We start from the raw sequence: 15189 nt of genomic DNA on the forward strand, positions 1-15189 counted from the left end.
CTGCCCACTGTAACACATGGAGCCCCTGTCCACTGTAACACCGGAGCCCCTGACTGCCACTGTAACACCCGACCCCTGTCCACTGTAACACCTGGAGCCCCTGTCCACTGTAACACCTGGAGCCCCTGTCCACTGTAACACCTGGAGCCACTGTCCACTGTAACACCTGGAGCCACTGTCCACTGTCACACCTGGAGCCACTGTCCACTGTCACACCTGGAGCCGCTGTCCACTGTAACACCTGGAGCCCCTGGCCACTAAGACCTGGAGCCACTAAGACTTGGAGCCCCTGCCCACTGTAACACCTGGAGCCCCTGCCCACTGTAACACCTGGAGCCACTGTCCACTGTAACACCTGGAGCCACTAAGACTTGGAGCCCCTGTCCACTGTTACACCTGGAGCCCCTGCCCACTGTAACACCTGGAGCCCCTGGCCACTGTAACACCTGGAGTCACTGTAACACCTGGAGCCACTGCCCACTGTAACACCTGGAGCCCCTGTCCACTGTAACACCTGGAGCCACTGTAACACCTGGAGCCACTGCCCACTGTAACACCTGGAGCCAATGTCCACTAACACCTGGAGCCCCTGCCCACTGTAACACCTGGAGCCCCTGCCCACTGTAACACCTGGAGCCCCTGCCCACTGTAACACCTGGAGCCCCTGCCCACTGTAACACCTGGAGCCCCTGCCCACTGTAACACCTGGAGCCACTGTCCACTGTAACACCTGGAGCCACTAAGACTTGGAGTCCCTGTCCACTGTAACACCTGGAGCCGCTGTCCACTGTAACACCTGGAGCCGCTGTCCACTGTAACACCTGGAGCCGCTGTCCACTGTAACACCTGGAGCCGCTGTCCACTGTAACACCTGGAGCCACTGTCCACTGTAACACCTGGAGTCACTGTAACACCTGGAGCCACTGCCCACTGTAACACCTGGAGCCACTGTCCACTGTAACACCTGGAGCCACTGTCCACTGTAACACCTGGAGCCACTGTCCACTGTAACACCTGGAGCCACTGTCCACTGTAACACCTGGAGCCACTGTCCACTGTAACACCTGGAGCCACTGTCCACTGTAACACCTGGAGCCACTGCCCACTGTAACACCTGGAGCCACTGCCCGCTGTAACACCTGGAGCCACTGCCCGCTGTAACACCTGGAGCCACTGTCCACTGTAACACCCGGAGCCACTGTACACTGTAACACCCGGAGCCACTGCCCACTGTAACACATGGAGCCCCTGTCCACTGTAACACCCGGAGCCCCTGTCCACTGTAACACCCGGAGCCCCTGTCCACTGTAACACCTGGAGCCCCTGTCCACTGTAACACCTGGAGCCCCTGTCCACTGTAACACCTGGAGCCACTGTCCACTTTCACACCTGGAGCCACTGTCCACTGTCACACCTGGAGCCGCTGTCCACTGTAACACCTGGAGCCCCTGGCCACTAAGACCTGGAGCCACTAAGACTTGGAGCCCCTGCCCACTGTAACACCTGGAGCCCCTGCCCACTGTAACACCTGGAGCCACTGTCCACTGTAACACCTGGAGCCACTAAGACTTGGAGCCCCTGTCCACTGTTACACCTGGAGCCCCTGCCCACTGTAACACCTGGAGCCCCTGGCCACTGTAACACCTGGAGTCACTAACACCTGGAGCCACTGCCCACTGTAACACCTGGAGCCCCTGTCCACTGTAACACCTGGAGCCACTGTAACACCTGGAGCCACTGCCCACTGTAACACCTGGAGCCAATGTCCACTAACACCTGGAGCCCCTGCCCACTGTAACACCTGGAGCCCCTGCCCACTGTAACACCTGGAGCCCCTGCCCACTGTAACACCTGGAGCCACTGTCCACTGTAACACCTGGAGCCACTAAGACTTGGAGCCCCTGTCCACTGTAACACCTGGAGCCCCTGTCCACTGTAACACCTGGAGCCACTGTCCACTGTAACACCTGGAGCCACTAAGACTTGGAGTCCCTGTCCACTGTAACACCTGGAGCCGCTGTCCACTGTAACACCTGGAGCCGCTGTCCACTGTAACACCTGGAGCCGCTGTCCACTGTAACACCTGGAGCCGCTGTCCACTGTAACACCTGGAGCCACTGTCCACTGTAACACCTGGAGTCACTGTAACACCTGGAGCCACTGCCCACTGTAACACCTGGAGCCCCTGTCCACTGTAACACCTGGAGCCACTGTAACACCTGGAGCCACTGCCCACTGTAACACCTGGAGCCAATGTCCACTGTAACACCTGGAGCCCCTGCCCACTGTAACACCTGGAGCCCCTGCCCACTGTAACACCTGGAGCCCCTGTCCATTGTAACATTTACATTTACATTTAAGTCATTTAGCAGACGCTCTTATCCAGAGCGACTTACAAATTGGTGCATTCACCTTATGACATCCAGTGGGACAGTCACTTAACAATAGAGCATCTAAAACTTAGGGGGGGTGGGGTGAGAGGGATTACTTAACCTATCCTAGGTATTCCTTAAAGAGGTGGGGTTTCAGGTGTCTCCGGAAGGTGGTGATTGACTCCGCTGTCCTGGCGTCGTGAGGGAGTTTGTTCCACCATTGGGGGGCCAGGGCAGCGAACAGTTTTGACTGGGCTGAGCGGGAGCTGTACTTCCTCAGTGGTAGGGAGGCGAGCAGGCCAGAGGTGGATGAACGCAGTGCCCTTGTTTGGGTGTAGGGCCTTATCAGAGCCTGGAGGTACTGAGGTGCCGTTCCCCTCACAGCTCCGTAGGCAAGCACCATGGTTTTGTAGCGGATGCGAGCTTCAACTGGAAGCCAGTGGAGAGAACGGAGGAGCGGGGTGACGTGAGAGAACTTGGGAAGGTTGAACACCAGACGGGCTGCGGCATTCTGGATGAGTTGAAGGGTTTAATGGCACAGGCAGGGAGCCCAGCCAACAGCGAGTTGCAGTAATCCAGACGGGAGATGACAAGTGCCTGGATTAGGACCTGAGCCGCTTCCTGTGTGAGGCAGGGTCGTACTCTGCGGATGTTGTAGAGCATGAACCTACAGGAACGGGCCACCGCCTTGATGTTAGTTGAGAACGACAGGGTGTTGTCCAGGATCACGCCAAGGTTCTTGGCGCTCTGGGAGGAGGACACAATGGAGTTGTCAACCGTGATGGCGAGATCATGGAACGGGCAGTCCTTCCCCGGGAGGAAGAGCAGCTCCGTCTTGCAGAGGTTCAGCTTGAGGTGGTGATCCGTCATCCACACTGATATGTCTGCCAGACATGCAGAGATGCGATTCGCCACCTGGTCATCAGAAGGGGGAAAGGAGAAGATTAATTGTGTGTCGTCTGCATAGCAATGATAAGAGAGACCATGTGAGGTTATGACAGAGCCAAGTGACTTGGTGTATAGCGAGAATAGGAGAGGGCCAAGAACAGAGCCCTGGGGGACACCAGTGGTGAGAGCGCGTGGTGAGGAGACAGATTCTCGCCACGCCACCTGGTAGGAGCGACCTGTCAGGTAGGACGCAATCCAAGCGTGGGCCGCGCCGGAGATGCCCAACTCGGAGAGGGTGGAGAGGAGGATCTGATGGTTCACAGTATCGAAGGCAGCCGATAGATCTAGAAGGATGAGAGCAGAGGAGAGAGAGTTAGCTTTAGCAGTGCGGAGCGCCTCCGTGATACAGAGGAGAGCAGTCTCAGTTGAATGACTAGTCTTGAAACCTGACTGATTTGGATCAAGAAGGTCATTCAGAGAGAGATAGCGGGAGAGCTGGCCAAGGACGGCACACCTTGTAACACCTGGAGCCCCTGTCCACTGTAACACCTGGAGCCCCTGTCCACTGTCCACTGTAACACCTGGAGCCGCTGTCCACTGTAACACCTGGAGCCGCTGTCCACTGTAACACCTGGAGCCGCTGTCCACTGTAACACCTGGAGCCACTGTCCACTGTAACACCTGGAGCCACTGTCCACTGTAACACCTGGAGCCACTGTCCACTGTAACACCTGGAGTCACTGTAACACCTGGAGCCCCTGCCCACTGTAACACCTGGAGCCACTGTAACACCTGGAGCCACTGCCCACTGTAACACCTGGAGCCACTGCCCACTGTAACACCTGGAGCCAATGTCCACTGTAACACCTGGAGCCCCTGTCCACTGTAACACCTGGAGCCCCTGTCCACTGTAACACCTGGAGCCCCTGTCCACTGTAACACCTGGAGCCCCTGTCCACTGTAACACCTGGAGCCACTGTCCACTGTAACACCTGGAGTCACTGTAACACCTGGAGCCACTGCCCACTGTAACACCTGGAGCCCCTGTCCACTGTAACACCTGGAGCCACTGCCCACTGTCCACTGTAACAACTGGAGTCACTGTAACACCTGGAGCCACTAACACCTGGAGCCACTGCCCACTGTAACACCTGGAGCCACTGCTCACTGTAACACCTGGAGCCACTGCCCACTGTAACACCTGGAGCCACTGTCCACTGTCACACCTTGAGCCACTGTCCACTATAACACATGGAGCCACTGTCCACTGTAACACCTGGAGCCACTGTAACACCTGGAGCCCCTGCCCACTGTAACACCTGGAGCCCCTGTCCACTGTAACACCTGGAGCCCCTGTCCACTGTAACACCTGGAGCCCCTGTCCACTGTAACACCTGGAGCCCCTGTCCACTGTAACACCTGGAGCCCCTGTCCACTGTAACACCTGGAGCCCCTGTCCACTGTAACACCTGGAGCCCCTGTCCACTGTAACACCTGGAGCCCCTGTCCACTGTAACACCTGGAGCCCCTGTCCACTGTAACACCTGGAGCCCCTGTCCACTGTAACACCTGGAGCCCCTGTCCACTGTAACACCTGGAGCCCCTGTCCACTGTAACACCTGGAGCCCCTGTCCACTGTAACACCTGGAGCCGCTGTCCACTGTAACACCTGGAGTCGCTGTCCACTGTAACACCTGGAGCCCCTGTCCACTGTAACACCTGGAGTCACTGTAACACCTGGATCCACTGCCCACTGTAACACCTGGAGCCCCTGTCCACTGTAACACCTGGAGCCACTGTAACACCTGGAGCCACTGCCCACTGTAACACCTGGAGCCCCTGTCCACTGTAACACCTGGAGCCCCTGCCCACTGTAACACCTGGAGCCCCTGTCCACTGTAACACCTGGAGCCCCTGTCCGCTGTAACACCTGGAGCCACTGCCCGCTGTAACACCTGGAGCCCCTGCCCACTGTAACACCTGGAGCCACTGCCCACTGTAACACCTGGAGCCCCTGCCCACTAACACCTGGAGCCCCTGTCCACTAAGACCTGGAGACACTAAGACTTGGAGCCCCTGTCCACTGTTACACCTGGAGCCCCTGTCCACTGTAACACCTGGAGCCCCTGCCCACTGTAACATCTGGAGCCCCTGGCCACTAAGACCTGGAGCCACTAAGACTTGGAGCCCCTGTCCACTGTTACACCTGGAGCCCCTGTTGTACTGTAACACCTGGAGCCCGTCCACTGTAACACCTGGAGCCACTGTCCACTGTAACACCTGGAGCCACTGTCCACTGTAACACCTGGAGCCTCTGTCCACTGTAACACCTGGAGCCCCTGCCCACTGTAACACCTGGAGCCCCTGCCCACTGTAACACCTGGAGCCCCTGCCCACTAACACCTGGAGCCCCTGTCCACTAAGACCTGGAGACACTAAGACTTGGAGCCCCTGTCCACTGTTACACCTGGAGCCCCTGTCCACTGTAACACCTGGAGCCCCTGCCCACTGTAACACCTGGAGCCCCTGGCCATGAAGACCTGGAGCCACTAAGACTTGGAGCCACTGTCCACTGTAACACCTGGAGCCACTGTCCACTGTAACACCTGGAGCCACTGTCCACTGTAACACCTGGAGCCCCTGTCCACTGTAACACCTGGAGCCCCTGCCCACTGTAACACCTGGAGCCCCTGCCCACTGTAACACCTGGAGCCCCTGGCCACTAAGACTTGGAGCCACTAAGACCTGGAGCCCCTGTCCACTGTAACACCTGGAACCCCTGTCCAATGTAACACCTGGAGCCCCTGGCCACTAAGACTTGGAGCCACTAAGACCTGGAGCCCCTGCCCACTGTAACAGCTGGAGCCCCTGCCCACTGTAACACCTGGAGCCCCTGCCCACTGTAACACCTGGAGCCCCTGGCCACTAAGACTTGGAGCCACTAAGACCTGGAGTCCCTGTCCACTGTAACACCTGGAGCCCCTGTCCACTGTAACACCTGGAGCCCCTGCCCACTGTAACACCTGGAGTCCCTGGCCACTGTAACACCTGGAGCAACTGGCCACTGTAACACCTGGAGCCCCTGCCCACTGTAACACCTGGAGCCCCTGCCTACTGTAACACCTGGAGCCCCTGTCCGCTGTAACACCTGGAGCCACTGCCCGCTGTAACACCTGGAGCCACTGCCCGCTGTAACACCTGGAGCCACTGCCCACTGTAACACCTGGAGTCACTGTCCACTGTAACACCTGGAGTCACTGTAACACCTGGAGCCCCTGCCCACTAACACCTGGAGCCCCTGTCCACTAAGACCTGGAGACACTAAGACTTGGAGCCCCTGTCCACTGTTACACCTGGAGCCCCTGTCCACTGTAACACCTGGAGCCCCTGCCCACTGTAACATCTGGAGCCACTGTCCACTGTAACACCTGGAGCCCGTCCACTGTAACACCTGGAGCCACTGTCCACTGTAACACCTGGAGCCACTGTCCACTGTAACACCCGGAGCCTCTGTCCACTGTAACACCTGGAGCCCCTGCCCACTGTAACACCTGGAGCCCCTGGCCATGAAGACCTGGAGCCACTAAGACTTGGAGCCACTGTCCACTGTAACACCTGGAGCCACTGCCCACTGTAACACCTGGAGCCCCTGTTCACTGTAACACCTGGAGCCCCTGTCCACTGTAACACCTGGAGCCCCTGTCCACTGTAACACCTGGAGCCCCTGTCCACTGTAACACCTGGAGCCCCTGTCCACTGTAACACCTGGAGCCCCTGTCCACTGTAACACCTGGAGCCCCTGTCCACTGTAACACCTGGAGCCCCTGTCCACTGTAACACCTGGAGCCCCTGTCCACTGTAACACCTGGAGCCCCTGTCCGCTGTAACACCTGGAGCCCCTGTCCGCTGTAACACCTGGAGCCCCTGCCCGCTGTAACACCTGGAGCCACTGTCCACTAAGACCTGGAGACACTAAGACTTGGAGCCCCTGTCCACTGTTACACCTGGAGCCCCTGGCCACTGTAACACCTGGAGCAACTGGCCACTGTAACACCTGGAGCAACTGGCCACTGTAACACCTGGAGCCCCTGCCCACTGTAACACCTGGAGCCCCTGCCCACTGTAACACCTGGAGCCCCTGCCCACTGTAACACCTGGAGCCCCTGTCCGCTGTAACACCTGGAGCCACTGCCCGCTGTAACACCTGGAGCCACTGCCCACTGTAACACCTGGAGCCACTGTCCACTGTAACACCTGGAGCCCCTGCCCACTAACACCTGGAGCCCCTGTCCACTAAGACCTGGAGACACTAAGACTTGGAGCCCCTGTCCACTGTTACACCTGGAGCCCCTGTCCACTGTAACACCTGGAGCCCCTGCCCACTGTAACATCTGGAGCCACTGTCCACTGTAACACCTGGAGCCCGTCCACTGTAACACCTGGAGCCACTGTCCACTGTAACACCTGGAGCCACTGTCCACTGTAACACCTGGAGCCACTGTCCACTGTAACACCCGGAGCCTCTGTCCACTGTAACACCTGGAGCCCCTGCCCACTGTAACACCTGGAGCCCCTGGCCATGAAGACCTGGAGCCACTAAGACTTGGAGCCACTGTCCACTGTAACACCTGGAGCCACTGCCCACTGTAACACCTGGAGCCCCTGTTCACTGTAACACCTGGAGCCCCTGTTCACTGTAACACCTGGAGCCCCTGTCCACTGTAACACCTGGAGCCCCTGTCCACTGTAACACCTGGAGCCCCTGTCCACTGTAACACCTGGAGCCCCTGTCCACTGTAACACCTGGAGCCCCTGTCCACTGTAACACCTGGAGCCCCTGTCCACTGTAACACCTGGAGCCCCTGTCCACTGTAACACCTGGAGCCCCTGTCCACTGTAACACCTGGAGCCCCTGTCCACTGTAACACCTGGAGCCCCTGTCCGCTGTAACACCTGGAGCCACTGCCCGCTGTAACACCTGGAGCCACTGTCCACTGTAACACCTGGAGCCCCTGCCCACTAACACCTGGAGCCCCTGTCCACTAAGACCTGGAGACACTAAGACTTGGAGCCCCTGTCCACTGTTACACCTGGAGCCCCTGTCCACTGTAACACCTGGAGCCCCTGCCCACTGTAACATCTGGAGCCCCTGGCCACTAAGACCTGGAGCCACTAAGACTTGGAGCCCCTGTCCACTGTTACACCTGGAGCCCCTGTCCACTGTAACACCTGGAGCCCGTCCACTGTAACACCTGGAGCCACTGTCCACTGTAACACCTGGAGCCACTGTCCACTGTAACACCTGGAGCCCCTGTCCACTGTAACACCTGGAGCCCCTGTCCACTGTAACACCTGGAGCCCCTGTCCACTGTAACACCTGGAGCCCCTGTCCACTGTAACACCTGGAGCCCCTGTCCACTGTAACACCTGGAGCCCCTGTCCACTGTAACACCTGGAGCCCCTGTCCACTGTAACACCTGGAGCCCCTGTCCACTGTAACACCTGGAGCCCCTGTCCGCTGTAACACCTGGAGCCCCTGCCCGCTGTAACACCTGGAGCCACTGTCCACTAAGACCTGGAGACACTAAGACTTGGAGCCCCTGTCCACTGTTACACCTGGAGCCCCTGGCCACTGTAACACCTGGAGCAACTGGCCACTGTAACACCTGGAGCAACTGGCCACTGTAACACCTGGAGCCCCTGCCCACTGTAACACCTGGAGCCCCTGCCCACTGTAACACCTGGAGCCCCTGCCCACTGTAACACCTGGAGCCCCTGTCCGCTGTAACACCTGGAGCCACTGCCCGCTGTAACACCTGGAGCCACTGCCCACTGTAACACCTGGAGCCACTGTCCACTGTAACACCTGGAGCCCCTGCCCACTAACACCTGGAGCCCCTGTCCACTAAGACCTGGAGACACTAAGACTTGGAGCCCCTGTCCACTGTTACACCTGGAGCCCCTGTCCACTGTAACACCTGGAGCCCCTGCCCACTGTAACATCTGGAGCCACTGTCCACTGTAACACCTGGAGCCACTGTCCACTGTAACACCTGGAGCCACTGTCCACTGTAACACCTGGAGCCACTGTCCACTGTAACACCTGGAGCCACTGTAACACCTGGAGCCCCTGTACTGTAACACCTGGAGCCCCTGTCCACTGTAACACCTGGAGCCCCTGCCCACCACTGTACTGTACACCTGGAGCCCCTGCCCTGTAACTGGAGCCCCTGTTCAAACACCTGGAGCCCCTGTTCACTGTAACACCTGGAGCCACTGTAAGACTGTGGAGCCCCTGTCCACTGTAACACCTGGAGCCCCTGCCCACTGTAACACCTGGAGCCCCTGTTCCACTGTGGAACTGTAACCTGGAGCCCCTGTCCACTGTAACACCTGGAGCCCCTGTCCACTGTAACACCTGGAGCCCCTGTCCACTGTAACACCTGGAGCCCCTGTCCACTGTAACACCTGGAGCCCCTGTCCACTGTAACACCTGGAGCCCCTGGCCCACTGGAGCCACTACACCTGGAGCCCCTGTCCACTGACCTGGAGCCCCTGCCCACACCTGGAGCCCCTGTCCACTGTAACACCTGGAGCCCCCCACTGTCCCTGCTGTAACACCTGGGAGCCCCTGCCCACCCCTGTCCACCTGGAGCCCCTGCCCACTAACACCTGGAGCCCCTGCCCACTGTAACACCTGGAGCCACTGTCCACTGTAACACCTGGAGCCCCTGCCCACTGTAACACCTGGAGCCCCTGTCCACTGTAAGACCTGGAGCCACTAAGACTTGGAGCCCCTGCCCACTGTAACCACTGTAACACCTGGAGCCCCTGCCCACTCACCTGGACTGTAACACCTGGAGCCCCTGCCCACTGTAACATCTGGTAACACCTGGAGCCCCTGCTGGAGCCCCTGTCCACTAAGACCTGGAGCCACTGACTTGGAGCCCCTGTCCACTGTAACACCTGGAGCCCCTGTCCACCTGGAGCCCTAACACACCTGGAGCCCTGTCCACTGTAACACCTGGAGCCACTGTCCACTGTAACACCTGGAGCCACTGTCCACTGTAACACCTGGAGCCACTGTCCACTGTAACACCTGGAGCCCCTGGTAACACCTGGAGCCAGACTTAACACCTGGAGCCACTGGCCACTAAGACTGGAGCCACTAACACCTGGAGCCCCTGTCCACTGTAACACCTGGAGCCCCTGTCCACTGTAACACCTGGAGCCCCTGCCCACTGTAACACCTGGAGCCCCTGGCCACTAAGACTTGGAGCCACTAAGACCTGGAGCCCCTGCCCACTGTAACACCTGGAGCCCCTGCCCACTGTAACACCTGGAGCCCCTGCCCACTGTAACACCTGGAGCCCCTGGCCACTAAGACTTGGAGCCACTAAGACCTGGAGCCCCTGTCCACTGTAACACCTGGAGCCCCTGTCCACTGTAACACCTGGAGCCCCTGTCCACTGTAACACCTGGAGCCCCTGCCCACTGTAACACCTGGAGCCCCTGCCCACTGTAACAACTGGAGCCCCTGGCCACTGTAACACCTGGAGCAACTGGCCACTGTAACACCTGGAGCAACTGGCCACATGTGGCATGTCACATGAGTGTGTGTTTTAAATACCACCTGTGTGTGTATTGCATGGCTGCCCTTTTTAAATGTGTGCCACACTGCCTATTTCCCCTCTTCTGTCTCTTAACTGTCCTGTATGTCCGAATGATTCGCTGTGTGTGTGTGTGTGTGTGTGTGTGTGTGTGTGTGTGTGTGTGTGTGTGTGTGTGTGTGTGTGTGTGTGTGTGTGTGTGTGTGTGTGTGTTTTACATGCATAAGCCTGTTCTGATCACCTGTTGGCTGACACAATAAGGTCTCATACCATTGAGTTTACTCTTAAACAAATCATAATCCAAACACTTATATTAGCAATCAAACGTCCAGTCAGCCCCCTCATACATACCCAGCTATTTTAAACTCACAATGACAACCATAACATTTCAATGCTCACTCTAAAGCATTTCTTTCTCTAACATTCTGTAAGGAGACATCTATCACGTTCTGTTTCAGAGGAACCTGGTCTGAGATCCACTGGTTAAATTATCAGTACATGCTGATCTGTGTGTGTGTGTCTGTGTGTGTGTGTGTTAGATGGAAGAGATGATCTCTGTGATCCGCGAGGTGTTCATCAGTAACTTAGACCACCTAAGATGGATGGATGTCGAGACCAAGAAGGCTGCTGAGGAGAAGGTGAGACTCACCTGCCGATGATTTCCACCTGTTGACCTCGAGCGGATCTTTTCACCTGTCTCTGTATTACCTGTCTGTCTCTGTATTACCCGTCTGTCTCTCTTCTATCTGTCTCTGTATTACCCACCTGTCTCTGTATTACCCGTCTGTCTCTGTATTACCCGTCTGTCTCTGTATTACCCGTCTGTCTCTGTATTACCTGTCTGTCTCTGTATTATCCGTCTGTCTCTGTATTACCTGTCTGTCTCTGTATTACCCGTCTGTCTCTGTATTACCCGTCTGTCTCTGTATTACCCGTCTGTCTCTCTTCTACCTGTCTCCGTATTACCCGTCTGTCTCTCTTCTACCTGTCTCTGTATTACCTGTCTGTCTCTGTATTACCCGTCTGTCTCTCTTCTATCTGTCTCTGTATTACCCGTCTGTCTCTCTTCTATCTGTCTCTGTATTACCCGTCTGTCTCTGTATTACCAGTCTGTCTCTTCTACTCTGTGTCATTATCACCCTCAAACTCTCCAATCCTCTATAGGCACAAGCTATCCGAGAGCGGATTGGCTACTCCAACAACATCAAGAATGACACCTACCTGAATAACGAGTATAGAAATGTGAGTGTTGAAAGATCATAATGCATTTCATCAGTGGATGTGATACAGTGGACACAGGGTTCAAACTATCATATTTGCCATTGACAGCAATGTGTTTGTGTGTTGGTGTTAGTTGAGCTACAGTGCAGAGGAGTACTTTCAGAACATCCTTCAGAACCTGAACTACGTACAGAAGAAACGTCTGAGGAAGCTACGGGTCAAAGTCAACAAAGAAGAGTAAGATCCTCCCTTTCCAAAACCCATTGTCAGCACTGGCTAAAATAGCAGCCACGGCGCTAAGATTAGAGTAGTTATTAACTTCTGTTTGAAAATTCATGGAAGAGTTAATAATTCATGTTAAACATCTTCCCATCACCAGATGGGTAACGGGAGCAGCCATTGTCAATGCTTTCTACTCTTCAAGCAAAAACCAAATAGGTAAGAGTCCTCTCTACCATCACCTCTACTGTCATCTCCCGTCACCTCTGTCATCTCCCGTCACCTCTGTCATCTCCCGTCACCTCTGTCACCTCTACTGTCATCTACCGTCACCTCTACTGTCATCTCCCGTCACCTCTACTGTCATCTCCCGTCACCTCTACTGTCATCTCCCGTCACCTCTACTGTCATCTCCCGTCACCTCTACTGTCATCTCCCGTCACCTCTACCGTCTCCTCCCGTCTCTCTCTACAGTCTCCTCCCGTCACCTCTACCGTTTCCTCCCCTCATCTCTACCGTCTCCTCTACCGTCATCTCCCGTCGCCTCTACCGTCTCCTCCCGTCGCCTCTACCGTCTCCTCCCCTCGCCTCTACCGTCTCCTCCCCTCGCCTCTACCGTCTCCTCCAGTCTCCTCTACCGTCTCCTCCAGTCTCCTCTACCGTCTCCTCCCGTCTCCTCTACCGTCTCCTCCCGTCTCCTCTACCGTCTCCTCCCGTCTCCTCCCGTCGCCTCCCGTCGCCTCTACCGTCTCCTGCCGTCTCCTCTACCGTCTCCTCCCGTCTCCTCTACCGTCTCCTCTACCGTCTCTTCCCTTCTCCTCTACCGTCTCCTCCCTTCTCCTCTACCGTCTCCTCCCGTCTCCTCTACCGTCTCCTCCCGTCTCCTCTACCGTCTCCTCCCGTCTCCTCTACCGTCTCCTCCCGTCGCCTCTACCGTCTCCTCCCGTCGCCTCTACCGTCTCCTCCCGTCTCCTCTACCGTCTCCTCCCGTCGCCTCTACCGTCATGTCCCGTCTCCTCTACCGTCTCCTCCCGTCTCCTCTACCGTCTCCTCCCGTCTCTCTCTACAGTCTCCTTCCGTCACCTCTACCGTTTCCTCCCCTCACCTCTACTGTCTCCTCTACTGTCTCCTCCCGTCCCCTCTACTCTCTTCTCCCGTCGCCTCTACTGTCTCCTCCAGTCGCCTCTACTGTCATCTCCCATCGCATCTACTGTCATCTCCCATCCCCTCTACTGTCTCCTCCCGTCCCCTCTACTCTCTTCTCCCGTCATCTCTACCGTCTCCTCCCGTCGCCTCTACCGTTGCCTCTACCGTCTCCTCCTGTCTCCTCTACCGTCTCCTCCCGTCTCCTCCCGTCACCTCTACCGTCTCCTCCCGTCGCCTCTACTGTCTCCTCCCATCACTTCTGTCACATCACCTCTACTGTCTCCTCCCGTCCCCTCTACCGTTTCCTCCCCTCACCTCTACTGTCTCCTCTACTGTCTCCTCCCGTCCCCTCTACTCTCTTCTCCCGTCGCCTCTACTGTCTCCTCCCGTCGCCTCTACTGTCTCCTCCCGTCGCCTCTACTGTCTCCTCCCGTCGCCTCTACTGTCATCTCCCATCGCCTCTACCGTCATCTTCCTTCGCCTCTACCGTCGCCTCTACCGTCATGTCCAGTCTCCTCTACCGTCTCCTCCCGTCCCCTCTACCGTCTCCTCCCGTCTCTCTCTACCGTCTCCTCCCGTCACCTCTACCGTTTCCTCCCCTCACCTCTACTGTCTCCTCTACTGCCTCCTCCCGTCGCCTCTACTGTCTCCTCCCATCACTTCTGTCACATCTCCTCTACTGTCTCCTCCCGTCCCCTCTACTCTCTTCTCCCGTCGCCTCTACTGTCTCCTGCAGTCGCCTCTACTGTCATCTCCCATCGCCTCTACCGTCATCTCCCGTCATCTCTACCGTCTCCTCCCGTCGCCTCTACCGTCGCCTCCCGTCTCCTCCACCGTCTCCTGCCGTCTCCTCCCATCGCCTCTACCATCATCTCCCATCGCCTCTACTGTCATCTCCCATCGCCTCTACCGTCATCTTCTGTCGCCTCTACCGTCGCCTCCCGTCTCCTCCACCGTCTCCTGCCGTCTCCTCCCATCGCCTCTACCGTCATCTCCCATCGCCTCTACTGTCATCTCCCATCGCCTCTACCGTCATCTTCCGTTGCCTCTACCGTCTCCTCCTGTCTCCTCTACCGTCTCCTCCCGTCGCCTCTCCTCCCGTCGCCTCTACCGTCTCCTCCTGTCTCCTCTACCGTCTCCTCCCGTCTCCTCCCGTCACCTCTACCGTCTCCTCCCGTCGCCTCTACTGTCTCCTCCCATCACTTCTGTCACATCACCTCTACTGTCTCCTCCCGTCCCCTCTACTCTCTTCTCCCGTCGCCTCTACTGTCTCCTCCCGTCGCCTCTACTGTCTCCTCCCGTCGCCTCTACTGTCTCTCCCGTCGCCTCTACTGTCATCTCCCATCGCCTCTACTGTCATCTCCCATCGCCTCTACCGTCATCTTCCGTCGCCTCTACCGTCTCCTCCCGTCACCTCCACCGTCTCCTGCCGTCTCCTCCCGTCTCCTCTACCGTCTCCTCCCGTCGCCTCTACCGTCTCCTCCTGTCTCCTCTACCGTCTCCTCCTGTCTCCTCTACCGTCTCCTCCCGTCTCCTCCCGTCGCCTCTACTGTCTCCTCCCATCACTTCTGTCACATCACCTCTACTGTCTCCTCCCGTCCCCTCTACTGTCTCCTCCCGTCCCCTCTACTCTCTCCTCCCGTCGCCTCTACTGTCATCTCCCGTCGCCTCTACTGTCATCTCCCATCGCCTCTACTGTCATCTCCCATCGCCTCTACTGTCATCTCCCATCG

The 15189-nt window shown here is 57.3% G+C and overlaps 1 protein-coding gene across 7 annotated transcripts in view; it reads left to right on the forward strand.

Annotated features, from left to right (window-relative positions):
• The window catches only part of LOC123992502 (neprilysin-like), an 86213-nt gene that overhangs the window by 59063 nt on the left and 11961 nt on the right, over positions 1-15189 (forward strand). For all 7 annotated transcript variants that reach the window (XM_046293698.1, XM_046293692.1, XM_046293693.1 and 4 more), the window contains 4 exons: positions 11410-11508; positions 12035-12112; positions 12225-12328; positions 12471-12529. In XM_046293698.1, coding sequence (XP_046149654.1) covers positions 11410-11508; positions 12035-12112; positions 12225-12328; positions 12471-12529 — 340 coding nt within the window. The remainder of the gene's footprint in view (positions 1-11409; positions 11509-12034; positions 12113-12224; positions 12329-12470; positions 12530-15189) is intronic.

This window comes from Oncorhynchus gorbuscha, linkage group LG13, assembly GCF_021184085.1.
Source record: "Oncorhynchus gorbuscha isolate QuinsamMale2020 ecotype Even-year linkage group LG13, OgorEven_v1.0, whole genome shotgun sequence".
NCBI lineage: Eukaryota > Metazoa > Chordata > Actinopteri > Salmoniformes > Salmonidae > Oncorhynchus > Oncorhynchus gorbuscha.